Source organism: Schistocerca nitens, chromosome 4, assembly GCF_023898315.1.
Source record: "Schistocerca nitens isolate TAMUIC-IGC-003100 chromosome 4, iqSchNite1.1, whole genome shotgun sequence".
Taxonomy (NCBI): domain Eukaryota; kingdom Metazoa; phylum Arthropoda; class Insecta; order Orthoptera; family Acrididae; genus Schistocerca; species Schistocerca nitens.
Window position 1 is genome coordinate 522,441,209 of NC_064617.1, and position 17,352 is coordinate 522,458,560.

At 45.6% G+C, this 17,352-nt stretch overlaps 1 protein-coding gene across 2 annotated transcripts in view; it reads right to left on the reverse strand.

The window, feature by feature from the left end:
* The window catches only part of LOC126253002 (uncharacterized), a 534,651-nt gene that overhangs the window by 4,995 nt on the left and 512,304 nt on the right, over positions 1-17,352 (reverse strand). For both annotated transcript variants that reach the window (XM_049954040.1, XM_049954038.1), the window contains one exon: positions 14,942-15,120. In XM_049954040.1, the coding sequence (XP_049809997.1) occupies positions 14,942-15,120 (179 nt within the window). The remainder of the gene's footprint in view (positions 1-14,941; positions 15,121-17,352) is intronic.

Consider the following 17,352-nt stretch of genomic DNA (forward strand, 5'->3'; position numbering starts at 1 on the left):
CCTACCAGGAACCCGTTTTCGTCAGAAATGCATCCAGGAAATATATTAATTGGCGTGAAAAGTTTAGAAGGTGGCACAATTTTTGAGCTAAATCTAATAGGCTTTATCAGAATTACACAGAAAAGAAACGGATCTTCAATATATTAATTTTTCAGTAGGTCTAATATACAATGACGGATGAAAAAATCGCAACATCAAAAAATAATGTAAAGCAATGATATGTCGAGACTATATTTGTCTCTGTATTGTATTTAAGTGATTAACATTGCAAGATCACAGCTTAATGTAAGTAGAAGACAGGTAATTGTAAATGGGAAATAGTGGTGCAGTAGCGTCCGGTGTAACCGGCAGAATGTTGAAGTCAAGCATGCAAACGTACATGCACTGTGCTCTACATGTGCCCGATGTCAGTTTGTCGGACGGAGTACAATGCACGTTGCGCTTAGTCAGTCAATACAGGGCACTTAATGCTGTTAGTGGATGACGATGGGCTTGTCGTCCGACGATGTCCCGTATGTGCTCGATTGGAGACATATCTGGTGATCTAGCGGACCAAGGCAACATGTCATCACTCTGTAGAGCAAGTTGGGTTACAATAGCAGTATGTGAGCGAGCCTTATCCTGCTGGAAAACACCCCTGGAATGCTAGTCATTGGGAGCTCCAATGTTAGGCGGGTGATGGAGCCACTCAAGGAGATGGCAGGCAAGGCAGGAAAGAATTCCAGTGTGCATTCGGTATGTTTGCCGGGAGGTCTCATCCGTGACGTGGAGGAGTCCCTGCCGGCGCTATCGAGCGCAGTCGGTGCAACCTGCTGCATGTAGAGCAACACACATGTCGACGCGAATGACGCCTGCTGCTTGGGTTCTGAGACCATCCTCAGCTCGTTTCAGCGGCTGGCTGAAGGCAAGTAGCAACGCACGCGGGGTGTAGGCTGAGCGGTCTATTTGTAGCATCGTACCCAGAGTTGATCGCGGTCCTCTGGTTTGGAGCAGAGTGGAAGGACTAAACCAGGGGCTCAAACGACTCGGCGACGGTATTGGATGCGAATTTCTCGACCTCATATCGGGTGCAGAATTGTAGGGTTCTCCTTAATAGGTCAGGCGTGCACTACATGCAGAAAGCGTCTACTAGGGTAGCAGAGTACGTGTGGCATGCATATCGGCTTTCTTTTTCTTTTTTTTTTTTTTTTTTTTTTTTTTAGGTTAGAGAACCCCTCCCTTGGGATCAAAGACGATTTGCCTGTTAAATCAGCCACAGCGATCTCAGAGAATCTTTGGCCCTCGCAGCTCAGAGATAGAAAAAAAAATTAATATGATTTTAGTAAACTGCAGGAGCATCCAAGGAAAGGTTCCAGAATTAGTATCGGTTACTGAAAGTTATAATGGCTCAAACGGTTCAAATAGCTCTGAGCACTATGGGAATTAACTTCTGAGGTCATCAGTTCCCTAGAACTTAGAACTACATAAACCTAAATAACGTAAGGACATGACACACATTCATTCCCGAGGCAGGATTCGAACCTGCGACCGTAGCGGCCGCGCGGTTCCAGACTGTAGCGCCTAGAACAGCTCGGCCACGCCGGCCGGCAAAGTTATAATGCACAGATAGAATTGGGAAGAGAAAGCTGGTTGAAACCAGACGTCAGTGACAACGAAATCCGAAGTTCTGATTGGGATGTTTATCTTAAGGATAGGTTAGTCGCCAATGGTGGCGGCGAGGTTATCACGGATGATCTGGGTGAAACTGAGTATCAAAGAACGGTCAAAAATGGTTATCGGATTCTTTTATAGAACCACCTGGGTCAGGATCTGTAGTTGTGGAGCGCTTCAGTCAGAACTTTCAGAGTATCATTAGTAATTTTCCTGATCATTCCGTCGGAACAGGATGTGACTTGAACTTGCCAGGTATAGATTAGGAGTGCTATGCCATCAAAACTGGTGTCAGGGACAGGGAATCACGTGGCATTGTTCTGGTTGTCTTGTCCGAAAATTACCTTGAGCTGACAGTTCGAGAACCAACTCTTGAGGGTTAACGTCTTAGATCTCCTGGCAACAAACAGACCTGAACTTATCGAATCAGTTAACGTAGAGGAAGGTATCAGTGATCAAGGCTGTGACAGCATATATGACGACGGGTCCTTCAAGGAAGTTAAAAAAGGCAGGAAGATATATTTGCTCAACAAGAGTGACAGGATACAAATTTCAGAATGTCTCAGCAGTCAGAATCAAATATTCCGTGATGAGGGCGAAGATGTGGAGAACAAATGGGAAAAATTCAGAGACATAGTTCAATATACCCTAGACAAGTATGTTCCCAGTAAGGTTTTAAGCAATGGGAAAGATCCACCATTGTTTAATAGGCCTGTTAGAAAAGCGCTACGTATACAAAGAGCACTTCATCCCAGATTCAAGAGAAATAAAAACCTAGCTGACAAACAAAAGCTGAACGAAGCGAAAACGAGCTTAAGCAGAGCAATGAGAGAAGCGTTTAATGATTTCGAAAGTAAGACGTTGTCAACCGACCTGAGTAAAACCCTGAAAGATTTTGGTCGTATGTAAAATCAATAAGTGGGTCAAAATCATCTCTTCAGTCTCTCAGCGAACACACCGGTACCGAAACAGTCTTCCGAAGATGTTTCACGGGGAAGATCGTAACACTGTCGTCGTCGTCGTCGTCGTCGTCCCCCCCCCCCCCCCCCCACTGCTTTCAATCGTCGTACGGACATCGAAATGGCAGATACTTAGATAACCGATCGCGGAACTGAAAAGCAGCTACAACCGCTTAGTAGCGGAAAGGCTTGACAACCAGATGAGATGCGTATGAGAGTGTATAAATATTATGCGAAAGAACTTGCTCCCCTTCTAGCAGTAATTCATCGTAGATCGCTTGGAGCAACCACAGGTACCTAACGATTGGAAAAAAGCGCAGGTCATTCCCGTTTTTATGAAAGGCCGTAAGACAGAGCCACACAATTATAGACCTATATCGTTGATGTCAATCTGTTGTAGAATTATGGAACATAGTTTATGCTCAAGAATTATGACGTTTTTGGAAAATGAACGTCTCCTCTGTAAAAATCAACATGGACTCCGCAAACAGCGATCTTGCGAAACTCATCTTGCTCTGTTCCTCCATGAGATCCACAGCGCAGTGGACAACGGTGCTAAGGTTGTTTCCGTGTTCTTTAATTTCAGTAAGCCGGCGACACCGTCCCGCATTGGCGTTTAATGAAAAAAATACGAGCTTACGGAGTAACGGAGCAGACCTGCGATAGGATTCAAGACTTTCTTGCAGACAGAACTCAACACGTCGCTGTGAAAGGAACTAAATCGACAAATGTAATATCTGGAGTGCCACGGGGAAGTGGGATAGGACCGCTGCTGTTTACAATATACATGAATGATATAGTAGAAAGCGTCGGATGCTCTTTAAGGCTATTCGCAGATGATGCAGTAGTCTATACCAAAGTAGCATCGCCAGAAGATAGTAAGAATTTGCAGAACGACCTGCAGAGAATTGATGAATCGTGCAGTCCCTGGCAGTTGAACCTGAACCTAAATAAATGTAACATACTGCGCATACATATGAAAAGAAATCCGCTTCTGTACAGGTACACTACTGATGACAAACACCTGGAGACAGCGTCTGTCGTAAAATATCTAGGCGTAACTATCCAGAGCAACCTCAAGTGAAATGGCCATGTAAAACAGACAGGGGGAAAAAAGCAAACTCCAGACTCAGATTCATCGGAAGAATCTTAAGGAAATGTAACTCATCCACGAAAGAAGTGGCTTGTAACGCGCTTGTTCGCCCGATTCTTGAGTGTTGTTCCTCTATCTGGGATTCCTATCAGGTAGGACTGCAACGAAGAGCGGCGCGTTTCGTTACGGGATCGTTTAGCTGGCGAGAAAGCGTTACGGAGATGCTAAACAAGCTCTACTGGCAGACGTCGCAAGAGAGGCGTTGTACATCACGGAGAGATTTACCATCGAAATTTCGCGCAGCACTTTTGAGGAGTCCGATAACTTTACTTCCCGCCACATACAGCTCGCGTATTGACCACGAGGTCAGAAATCAGAGCCAATACAGAGGCTTACCAACAATAATTCTTCCCATGCAGTATTTGTGAGTGGAATAGGGTCGCAGGGATCAAATAGTGGTACCGAAAGTACCCTCCACCACACACAATTAGGTGACTTGCGGAGTATTGTGTAGATGACATAGAGGTTGTCATGAATTGCAAAAAAAAAAAAAAAAAAAAAAAAAAAAAAAAAAAAAAAAAAAAAAAGAAAAAAAGTTCAAATGGCTCTGAGCACTATGGGACTTGACATCTGAGGTCAGCAGTCCCCTAGAACTTAGAACTACTTAAACCTAACTAACCTAAGGACATCACACACATCCATGCCCGAGGCAGGATTCGAACCTGCGACCGTAGCAGTCGCGCGGTTCCGGACTGCGCGCCTAGAACCGCGAGACCACCGCGGCCGGCTCATGAATTGCAGCACAACAGGTCATGTCACCAGACTGATACACACCTGCAGCCAGGGTGCTTGTGATAACCACGAGAGTCGTCCTGCTGTCGTATGAAATCGCATCCCAGACAGCAACTCCAGATGTAGGTCCAGCGCGTCTTGCACGCAGGAGGGGTGGCTACTGACCCTCAACTGGCCTAGCCAACACACGGCCATCACTGGTAGCGAGGCAGAACCAGCTTTCACCAGAAATTGCTCTCGCTTGACATCACTGAAATGGCGGTGGGCTGGGGTTAGTCAAATGCACACTACAGGACGTGTCTGGCTCGGCACTGTCCTCGGAATAACCGATTTGTAATAGTTCGTTGCGTCACTGAGGCGCCTACTTCCGCTCGTATCGCTGCTGCAGATGCAGTACGATTGGCCACAGCAATGCGCCGAACACGATTATCTCCCCTTTTGGCAGTGCCGCACATTTTCGTGACCACCGCAGCCTGCAGTCACGTACAGTGGCTACGTTCCGCCAAGTTGTTCTGCGGTATCGCGGAACGAATGTCTAGTTTCTCATAGCCCTATTACAAGACCTCGTCCAAACTCAGTGGGTGTCGATAATGGCACCACGACTTTTTTTTTTACGCAAACCTGATTTGCATCCTCATTGTGAAGCTACTAACGCCACTCTTACGCGACTTGCGCGAAATCTGAATAGACATCATCTTTCAGATGTAGAAACACGCCTACCACATGTTTATGCCGCGCAACTCCTTCTAGGTGTTGTGATTCTTTTTCCATCACTGCATGTTTATAAAATTATTCTCGTTATAATTACTACGCACATGCGAGCGAAGAAGCGAGCGCTAAACTAATTGGTCTATATTTGTGAATTCTATTCACTACCCTTCTTGTAAATAGGGGTGACATTTTCCAGTCACAGGGGACTGTTCACTACGCAAGCAACTCTCTGTAACATGAGCTACTGAGAAAGGAGGTAATTCCAATGTGTATTCCACCTAACATTTAACTAAACTTCAAACAGAGAAAAGTAAGTATAGAAAAGAGGAAGAGTTGTGGGTTAAATGCTCTCCGCAGTCGCTGCTGGCTGTGAAGATGGCATAAAGAACGGGTATACACCGCACGGCTAGGTCCCTGCATTCTGTTACTATTTCCACTTCAGTGCGGTCCTGCTGATGTAGGAAATGTTTACAGATGGCACAAAAAATGGTTCAAATGGTTCTGAGCACCATGGGACATAACATCTGAGGTCATCAGTCCCCTAGAACTTAGAACTACTTAAACCTAACTAACCTAAGGACATCACACACATCCATGCCCGAGGCAGGATTCGAACCCGCGACCGTAGCGGTCGCGCGGTTCCAGACTGAAGCGCCTAGAACCGCTCGGCCACACCGGCCGGCCAGATGGCACATTACGGTACATTATTAACTTAAAATTAAATTTAGCAGTAAGGATATCGTACAGATACTCATATCTGTAACACTAATCTGATGTTTGTAGTACTGTTTGACACACGCAGAGCAGATGAGGGCGCATCCCTTCTTTTTCGTATCGTCTCGGTGGCCTTGTAAGGTGTGATTGTTACCGAGGATAAGGACGTCCAACGACGGAAGTGTGATCTAGTTACGCAAAACATCCTGAAGTAACATTTCATTTTCACTACCTAGCCTAAGGTGGACCAGATTTGTGTATGTTTGTGTTAGTCTGTGTCTGGGCCATAGCTGCAAGTCCACTATTCCTGCGAAAAAATGGTGAACGTTTCGCCACCGTCAGATTGTTCAAGCAGTTCCTGACAAACAAAGCCCTACTCCTCTGACCGCTATCCACGTTGAAACTTTTTGTTGTTTCTAAAATTAAACGCAGTGCTAAAAGAAAACCGCTTGTATACAGTTGATGACAGTAAGGAGAGCTGGTTACGGGCACGTCAGAACATTCCAAAATAATATTTCTCCAAACAGCTTTGTGAAGCATTAACTCCGCTACGGCATGTGTGTAAACAGAGAGCAATAACTGATAGATAAGAACAGGCAATGGAACATTGCGCATTATGTCCACCCAAGTTGCTGACTTCGTAATCTGTTGTTAAATCATCATCATCATCATCATCATCATCATCAACAACAACAACAACAACAACAACTGCAAGTGCTGCTACTGCTGCATCAGGTGTGTTTCAGCTCTTTAGTGGCACTGCCTTGTTTTCCACCTTCATCGATCTATTGGTTTGTATTAGTGTCTCGGCTGTCCTAGATTCAGAATTGAGCTGCAAATGCAGAAAGCAGTTGTCATATTTTATTATTTTAGCTGCAGTGCTCTGAACTACCGTCTCTTCTTTTGTATTTTCACTTTATCTTATCTAGTCAAGCAGTGAAAAACCTACGTATTGAATAAACTTTATTGAAGTATATATGCTTCACATAGAAAAATGCTGGAGTTTAGTTTTCACACTCCTTCAGCACTAATGGAAGCGCAGTGACATCATGTAACTCAAAACAAGACTTTCTTTCTTATCTTTGTGACCCGGTGTTTGTTATACGATTCTCACGAAACATGTAAAAGTTTGCTGTACGAATCGTGTGATTTACATGTAATGTGAGCGACGTAACACATAAACGTCAGAATTTTGTGTTATTTTGTTGCACTGATCAATGTTTCAGCGTAAAAGTCATTGTTTAGGTTTCGTCTATAGATATTTTCTCCGATAATTTTATTAATCAGTGCAGTGTAACGTATTTAATCCTCTGAACTAATATACACTCCTGGAAATTGAAATAAGAACACCGTGAATTCATTGTCCCAGGAAGGGGAAACTTTATTGACACATTCCTGGGGTCAGATACATCACATGATCACACTGACAGAACCACAGGCACATAGACACAGGCAACAGAGCATGCACAATGTCGGCACTAGTACAGTGTATATCCACCTTTCGCAGCAATGCAGGCTGCTATTCTCCCATGGAGACGATCGTAGAGATGCTGGATGTAGTCCTGTGGAACGGCTTGCCATGCCATTTCCACCTGGCGCCTCAGTTGGACCAGCGTTCGTGCTGCACGTGCAGACCGCGTGAGACGACGCTTCATCCAGTCCCAAACATGCTCAATGGGGGACAGATCCGGAGATCTTGCTGGCCAGGGTAGTTGACTTACACCTTCTAGAGCACGTTGGGTGGCACGGGATACATGCGGACGTGCATTGTCCTGTTGGAACAGCACGTTCCCTTGCCGGTCTAGGAATGGTAGAACGATGGGTTCGATGACGGTTTGGATGTACCGTGCACTATTCAGTGTCCCCTCGACGATCACCAGTGGTGTACGGCCAGTGTAGGAGATCGCTCCCCACACCATGATGCCGGGTGTTGGCCCTGTGTGCCTCGGTCGTATGCAGTCCTGATTGTGGCGCTCACCTGCACGGCGCCAAACACGCATACGACCATCATTGGCACCAAGGCAGAAGCGACTCTCATCGCTGAAGACGACACGTCTCCATTCGTCCCTCCATTCACGCCTGTCGCGACACCACTGGAGGCGGGCTGCACGATGTTGGGGCGTGAGCGGAAGACGGCCTAACGGTGTGCGGGACCGTAGCCCAGCTTCATGGAGACGGTTGCGAATGGTCCTCGCCGATACCCCAGGAGCAACAGTGTCCCTAATTTGCTGGGAAGTGGCGGTGCGGTCCCCTACGGCACTGCGTAGGATCCTACGGTCTTGGCGTGCATCCGTGCGTCGCTGCGGTCCGGTCCCAGGTCGACGGGCACGTGCACCTTCCGCCGACCACTGGCGACAACATCGATGTACTGTGGAGACCTCACGCCCCACGTGTTGAGCAATTCGGCGGTACGTCCACCCGGCCTCCCGCATGCCCACTATACGCCCTCGCTCAAAGTCCGTCAACTGCACATACGGTTCACGTCCACGCTGTCGCGGCATGCTACCAGTGTTAAAGACTGCGATGGAGCTCCGTATGCCACGGCAAACTGGCTGACACTGACGGCGGCGGTGCACAAATGCTGCGCGGCTAGCGCCATTCGACGGCCAACACCGCGGTTCCTGGTGTGTCCGCTGTGCCGTGCGTGTGATCATTGCTTGTACAGCCCTCTCGCAGTGTCCGGAGCAAGTATGGTGGGTCTGACACACCGGTGTCAATGTGTTCTTTTTTCCATTTCCAGGAGTGTATACATAATCACTTGCAAATAATGCTGTCGTAAGGTTGTTATCAAGTATTCTAACAAGTTTCGTTCGAACTATCTACCACCTCGCGACGACTTCCTTTATATTTTGAACAGTGTCTTACTCCCTGATGTGTCTTTAATACAATTATTTTATGGTAATGATAATGCATGGTGGTACGTATCGTCTTGTTAAAATATCCCAAAGGAAATCATTTTCCACCTTCATTCACAAAAACCAGTGATAAAGGAGAAACAACACAATTATACTCTAAGTATTGTGTTGCATCTCGCTTAAGAACGTATCAGCTATTCCCTCATAGCGTTTATAGGGTTCCACATGTAGTTTACAACCAGTAACGTCAATTAAGATCTTTAATTAGTACAGTCATAGTAAACAATCATACAGAAACTGCAGAGACAAGAAAGCAATGATATTATTCAACAGCCATACTACAAGTTAGACATAAACTGACGAGTGCTTAATAGCATGTTAGTGTAACTCTGCCTGGCATGCATTAGAGAAGTCCTTGCTTGGATTCCCCAGGTCCCGTGGAAGCCCAGGTGTATGTCCCCCATAACGTACTACTGCCCCAACCAGCTTGTGTCCGAGGGCGGTGCATGTTATGAATGGCAGTTCTCCTGGAGATGATGGCGTATCCAGACAACCACCGACCTTATGTAATACAAAACGTGCTTGGTCTGACCAGACGACTAGTTTCCATTTATCCGCAGTCCAATTTTGGCGATCCCGAGTCCACCACGATCTTAATAGACGATGTCATTGGGCCAACGGGGGAACATATACGGATCTTCTGCTGCAGAGCCTCATGCTCAACGATGTGAGCTGAACGGTGTGGTGCGAAACATTTGTACCTGTACCAGTTTTGTCGTGACGTACGAAGAAACTCACTATCTATCCTGCTTTGGTGTGAGAACAGGAAGATAGCCGGCAATTTGTCTGAAGAGTCGGCCCGTGCTCCAGCACAGCTATATGCACCTACGGATGTACGCAGAGAACGCTGGTTAGCCTGCTAGTCGAGGTGCAGCAATCCCATAATGGGTAGAACGTCACGCGCGCTCCGTGATCTCCGTAGTCTTTCTCACACGATTTTACAGAGACTATTTATTTAAAAAACTGCTTTTTACGTACTTCTAGCTTTAGACGTCTGTTTCATGGTGAAGTGCCCATCATCTCGCTATGGTCATACTTACTGTGATATTTGGGGTTAACAAAGGCACTGCGCAATATTCAGAAAAGTTTGTAATGAAAAATATGGTCGCTACGATTTATCGTTTGGTGTATATTACATCGTATTTTTCAGCTAATGAAATTTAGCTAAGATACTCAACTTTTCTTTAGACTTGGGAGGAGGTATCGGTCTCCAATCTCGAGAAAGTGGAATTTATTTAATATGTTCACTTCCGACCGCACGCGCGCGAGAATGAAATATTCATAACATACCTCATATCTACTAAGCAGCTCGTAACATCGAAATGAGGTTTTAGAAAATGATAGTACACAACGATTAGGGTACTCTATCATATGATTAACATGAGGAACTTCCTTATCTACGTCGATACAGCCGAATCTACGGTATTTAATTTATTTGAATTCAGTACTTTTTAAAACAAAAAGTCACTGAAAGCTTTTGAAAAGAGAATTTGCTGGTATGAGAATAAATTTGAAATTTATTTTCTCATGTTACAGCAAACCGACTTTCGTAAGATACTTTGTTTCAAGGTTCTGTCACAGTAGGTATTGCGCGATGAGTTCGAGCAAATTATGGTGCGTTTTGACAACAAACAAACAAACAAAAATTAAACCGGTCAACAAGAGAAATGTAGCCGTTACTCATAACTGACGCTTTTTCAAATGAGATGACGTTAACAATTCGCACAAAAAAGGAATCGCCAATTCTCTTGCACTTTTGAGGAATGTTGTATCTCAGCATTTTCAACAGTGAACGACTGGAATGGAAACTTACCAAACGATGTTCTCCCTGTTCTTCATCCGAGAAACATGAAAATAAATCGCAGCCAGGAGTGTACTACATTTCTGTTCCTATCCCTACTGAGAGTGAAGCAGTGAACTTCTTCACCATAGTTACATTTTAATGTGCAAAGATAATGTGCATTTATAACCAGTTTAAAGACAGAGAAACGAGATTTTGTGGGGGTTTTTGCAAACAACGTGAGTGAAATGTTTAATCTGATAATAAGAATATACTTGTTGATGAGCTATTGACGTGTGTTGTCCCTAGTTTCTCGCATAATAAACCACTGCTTCAGAAAGAAAATAATTTGCCAAATTTCGGTACCATCTTCTTCTTATTAAAAGGGTACTGGGTTACAAAATTAGGGCTGAAATTGCAACAAAAGGAGCTTTTTATTTTGGCCTGACTTTTGAACCTTCTCTCTTCGCGAAAATGCAATTTAAGCTTAGTATCAACCATTTTATAACAATATAAGCTGCGAACACAGAGAGGACTATTAAATCAATGGCGTGAACCCACTGCTGTTGTAGCTGAAGCATCCAAACAGTGCACGAAATACGCGCTTGGATTACTGCGCGAATAGCAACATTATTCTATTATTCTTGTGATTTTAAAGAAACAATTTAGTAAAAAAAGTATTTATGGCCTCATTGTGTAGCTTGATGGCAAAGTATCTTTCCATTTTTTTAAATCATTAAGTATTTTTCAATTTCTGTTTAGTTTTGAAAAAAATTCTTACTATAGGAAGTAGGGGAGGGGGGTTGGCGAGATGCACCATCACATGTTCCGTCTTGATAGTTGCACAACTCTAGCGACGGCTAAACTGCATTAAAATAAAAGGGGACTAGGTAGAAAAATGATGGGATTTTTGTCCTGAAAAGCACCGTCTTTCACTGTAGGACGAGAGCTTCTGACCTTCTCCTCTACATCTACACACACCACAACCTCACTTTACAGTATTTGGAGGAGGTTGCTTTGTGTTCACCGTCTCTTCCGTCCTTTCCTGTTGCAGACGTGAATGGTTTTCGGGAAGAACGATTGTAGGTGAGAATCCGCGTGACCCTGAATTCCTATAATTTTCAATTCATTGTCTTTTCACGAGATATACTTAGCAGAAAGCATTATATTGGTTGAGTCTTCTAGGATCGTACGCTCTCGGAATTTTAACAGCAAACCACACCGTGATACGGAAGATAACTATTTTTATTTCGTTTTTAAAGTGTGAGAATATTATTTACGCATAAACTGATCTTTGACTGCCTTACTTTGTAAGTTTGGTGTACTTCGTACGGAAAGATGCGTCTGTTTCATTGTTTTGAAGGACTGAGGATGGTGATCATAGACCGAAGTTAATTATCTGGTGTAAAATATTATGGTTCATAATTGGAATAAATATAAAATCACTATCTGGCATCACTGCGGATTTCTGCTGTGACTATGTCGCTCCTCACAGAGCGCCTCTCTTATAGTGTCTGCCATTGGAGTCGGCTAAGCTCTGTCGTGAGGCTTTCGCGCTTACTAACTTAACGGAACGCGCTGCTCTTCTTTGGATCTTCTCTATTTCACCTACCAATCCTATCTGGTACGGATCCCAGAATGGTGAGCAATAATCAGGTACTGGTCGAACGAGGGAATTTTAGGCTACCTACCTCGTGGATGGACTTCTTTCTATGAATCTCACCTGGGATGAGGCGTACCTGCTTTAGTTTTATGTGATTGTACCATCTTAAATCGCTACGTATGCGTTCTCCTACATGTTTTATCGATGTGACTGCTTCCAATGATTGTTCTTCGATCATGTAATCGTACAACAGTGTCAGTTGGGTAAAGCAGGAAAAAAAGGAGAGACCCTCTACCAAGAGAAACATCAGATGCGGTCTGAGTTTGCGACGTAGACTGAAATGACTCAAACTGTGTTCCCCTTGGAACTTCGTGGTAAAATAAAACTGTGCTGGACTAGGATTCTTATGGATGTTTACCATGTAGCCATATTGGCAAATTAATTTGCGATGTTCCACATTTCCCTACCATTACGATTTGTTGCGCATAATATGCAAGGAGCATGAAACTAACAAACTAATTATTTAACTAAGTAACTAACCAACCCCTGTACCAAGGGTATATCCACTGTAGGGATTCCTGCATTTCGCCACAATCGTCTAGCGTTGCAACTTCTGTGTATACAGCAGCAAGATCCGCAGAGTCACATGGAAATTCCGACGTTATCCAACAGGTAGTTTACAATGAGGTGAAAAAATTCATAGGATACCTCCTCATATCGTGACGCACCACCTCCTGCCCAGGGTAGTCTAGCAGCTACACGTGGCATGGACTCAACATCTCGTTGAAGTCCCCTGCAGAAATACTGAGCCATGTTGCGTCTACAGCTGTCCATAATTAAGAAAGCGTTACCGGTGCAGGATGTTGCGCCTGAACTGATCTCCCTATTATGTCCCAGAAATGTTAGATGGCATTCATGTTGAATGATTTGTTCGCCCAAATCATTCGTTCGAATTGTCCAGAATACTCTTCTAGCCCGTGGCGAACAATTGTGGCCCGGCGACATGGCGCATTGTCATTCATAAAAAGTCGTTGTTTGGGAAGTTGAGGCTCATGAATAGCTGCAAATGGTCTCTAGGTATCCAGAATGAGATTTTCACTCTGCAGCGGACTGCGCGCTGATATGAAACTTCCTGGCAGATTAAAACTGTGTGCCCGACCGAGACTCGACCTCGGGACCTTTGCGTTTCGCGGGCAAGTGCTCCACTGAGCTACCGAAGCACGACTCACGCCCGGTCCTCACAGCTTTACTTCTGCCAGTATCTCGTCTCCTACCTTCCAAACTTTACAGAAGCTCTTCTGCGAACCTTGCAGAACTAGCACTCCTGAAAGAAAGGATACGGCGGAGACATGGCTTAGCCACAGGTAGGAGACGAGATACTGGCAGAAGTAAAGCTGTGAGTACCGGGCGTGAGTCGTGCTTCGGCAGCTCAGATGGTAGAGCACTTGCCCGCGAAAGGCAAAGGTCCCGAGTTCGAGTCTCGGTCGGGCACACAGTTTTAATCTGCCAGGAAGTTTCGGTCTCTAGGTAGTCGAAGATAACGCAGACTAGTCCATCCCATGTAAACACACCCCAAACCATTAAGCAGCTACCACCAGCTTGTACAGCACCTTGTTGACAACTTGGGTCCATGGCTTCGTGGTATCTGCGCCACACTAACCCTGCCATCGGCTCTTACCCTACCATCGGCTCTTACCAGTTGAAGTTTGGACTCATCTGACATGTCTACGCTTTTCTAGTCGTCTAGAGTCCAACCAATATGCTAAGATGTCCAAGAAGGCGCTGCAGGCGACGTCGTGTTGTTAGAAAAAGCACTCGCGTCGGTAGTGTGCTGCCACAGCCCATTAACAGCAAATTTCGCCGCACTGGTCTAACGGATACGTTCGTCGTACGTCCCACATTAATTTATATGGTTATTTCACGTGGTGCTGCTTGTCCGTTAGCGATAACAATTCTACGCAAACGATGCTGCTGTCGGTCGTTAAGTGAAGGCCGTCGGCCATTGTATTGTCCATGGTGAGAGGTAATACCTAAAATTTAGTATTCTCTGCACACTCTTGAGGCTGTGGATTTCGGAATATTGAATTCCCTAACGATTGCTGGAATGGAATGTTCCATTCATCTTGCTCTAACTACCATTCCGCGTTCACAATCTGTTAGATCCCGTCGAGCGGCCATAGTAACGTCGAAAAGTTTTTCACATGAATCACGTCAGTACAAATGACAGCTCCACCAACCCACTGACCTTTTATACCATGTGTATGCGATATTATCGCCTGCCGCACAGTACCACATTACTATGCCACGACGTTTGTCACATCAGTATATACGTATTGTGGAAAGTACTGGTCCTACAACATTCTCTCGGGTGACCTGATGTTGCTTTTATGTCCGAAGACTTCTCTCGGTTGGTGGGATCTCCTCAGTCGAGTAGCACAGCTTGTCTGACATTCAGTACGCTGGCATTTTGCTCGTTAGGCGGCAACGCCGAACTGTATCGAACGCTTTCCGGAAGACAAGGAACGGGACTTCTACCTGGGCTCCGGTATTTACTGCCTTCTTTGTCCCTTCGGCGGACAGAGCGACCTGGACGAACAGAGCGAGCTGAGTTCCACACTTTCGTCGATTTCGGAACCCGTGTTGACTCCTGTAGAGCAGTACCGTCCTAGGCTACCACCAAACACGTTCCAAAATTCTACAACGGACCGACTGGCGTGTACTCACGAGGAATTTCTTCTTGAGGCCGGGCTCCTGCCGGAAGTAGACGAGGGCGTCGGGCGGCACGTGCAGCGGCGCCCTGGAGGCGAGCCGCAGGCGGCGCGGCGGCGCGCAGTCCAGGTGCAGCAGCAGCCGGCCCGCGCCCGGCTGCCACGCCGCCGCCACGTGCGTCCAGCCAGAGCTCGCTGCCGCACACACAGGTGGAGGCAGTGTAACACCACACACATACAAATAAACAAACAAACAAACAAGGAAAAGCTTCCAAATAGGCGCTACAGTGAGCGACTTTTGATTTACAAAGACCTGTCACGTAAGAAAACAATGTCATGAACTGTATACGGAAAATACGTGTGACGTTCAGTGAGTAATTTAACTTTTTTTCCCGCTGAAAATGGGTTGATTTTATTCAGTAATACAACACACAGTATTATCACCCACTCTTCTGGCTTCGAAATCTTATTTTGCCATTACAGAAGCATCCGATTCCACCCTTCAGGCCGGCCGGGGTGGCCGAGCGGTTCTAGGTGCTACAGTCGAACCGCGCGACCGCTACGGTCGCAGGTCCAAATCCTGCCTCCGGCATGGATGTGCGTGTTGTCCTTAGATTAGTTAGGTTTAAGTAGTTCTAAGTTCTAGGGGACTGATGACCTTAGAAGTAAAGTCCCATAGTGCTCAGGGCCATTTTTGAACCACCCTTCACCTTTGACCCATCACGTCATCAATATGTCGGAAACGGCTACTTACAGCGTGTACAAAATGACAACAATTACGTTACTATACACACACGCGGACAAATGCGAACAAAAATAAGAATCACACAATAACGTCACACTCCAAAAATAAAATCAAACTAACGGGACAACCGCGGAAAAATGATGGTTTAGGGCAGGGACATAAATACAAGTTAATAAAAAAGCACCACACCATCTTGAAACCATATCCAAAAAAAATTTAAATTACAGCATGCCGCTACACCAACAAAACCACAGGAATCGGGTACTTTCCCCTGACCATAGCTCAACCGCAGCTACAGAGACCAGAAAACCAACATCTACAACTGGGAAACATGGAACCAAAACCCGCACAACTCAAAAACCCAAATGCCCCATATTGACCACATCAATTAAAAGTCAACCGACCTATCATAAATAAGCAATACAAAAAACATCGCAATTACTATACAATAAAACCCAAACAAAATAAACTTACCAACAAAAGCCGGCAATACCATGAAGATGTGCACACACACACACACACACACATAGCCGCGCGACAACGGCAACAAGATCGAACATCTGGAAAAACAGTATGACATCCTATCACCCACTTCGGAAAGTAATGATACACTCGTGAACTTCACTGTAATATCCATACCTAACGAAAAACAATTAAAAAATTAGATTTCTTTCCGCACAACTAATCAGACCTAACAAAAATGCCAAACACACGAACAAAAAAAAACCTTTATCACTGAAAACACTTCCACAACCGACGTTACCACACCAACTGCCTAAACTCAAAACCACGTTTGCAAGATGCTAACCAAAACCTGATGCCACAAGTTAAACTCAGCAAGTCCACATCCACCACCAAAGGGCACCCTCAAATACAATAACACGACATCTACAAACACAACCAATTCAAAAAATTCCGCACCGTAACGGCACGTCACACACCACACATTGCAAGAGGGGTCAAAACAGACGGGTAGAATCGGACGGTTCTGTTCAACGTAACCTGCATCTAATGCGACGGCCTTACGCCACCTTTTTGTGAAGGACGGCCCCTAGTGGTACCACTCTACTGGTCGACACCTGAGCCAATGTCTTGTTTCGTCAGTAACCTCTCCACCATCCACAGTTCCGCACCGATGGTTTCGTTGCTTTCTACAGTCTGCTGTTAGGTGCCGAGGAAACCAGAGGGCACATGCCCTTAAGTACCCAAGTGGTGGAAGAGTGTGCCAGCACTAACAACACAGACGTCCAGTTGTGTCGATCACTTCGAATGAGAGTCTCCACACGTAACGACATTGCAGGAGTCATAGCTGTGTGCGGTCGACTGACACAGGGGAGATCAGGGAGATACGCGCGTCCTTGCGATGACAGATGCCTCACCCAACAACTTACTGTGGTATTGTTCGCTGCCAGGTGGCTCTGAGCACTATGGGACTCAACTGCTATGGTCATAAGTCCCCTAGAACTTAGAACTACTTAAACCTAACTAACATAAGGACAACACACAACACCCAGCCATCACGAGGCAGAGAAAATCCCTGACCCCGCCGGGAATCGAACCCGGGAACCCGGGCGTGGGAAGCGAGAACGCTACCGCACGACCACGAGATGCGGGCTCGCTGCCAGGTCTCCGTAGACATTCTGCAGGCGCCTCCGAATATTTGCGATGTTCTGGTTTTCCAC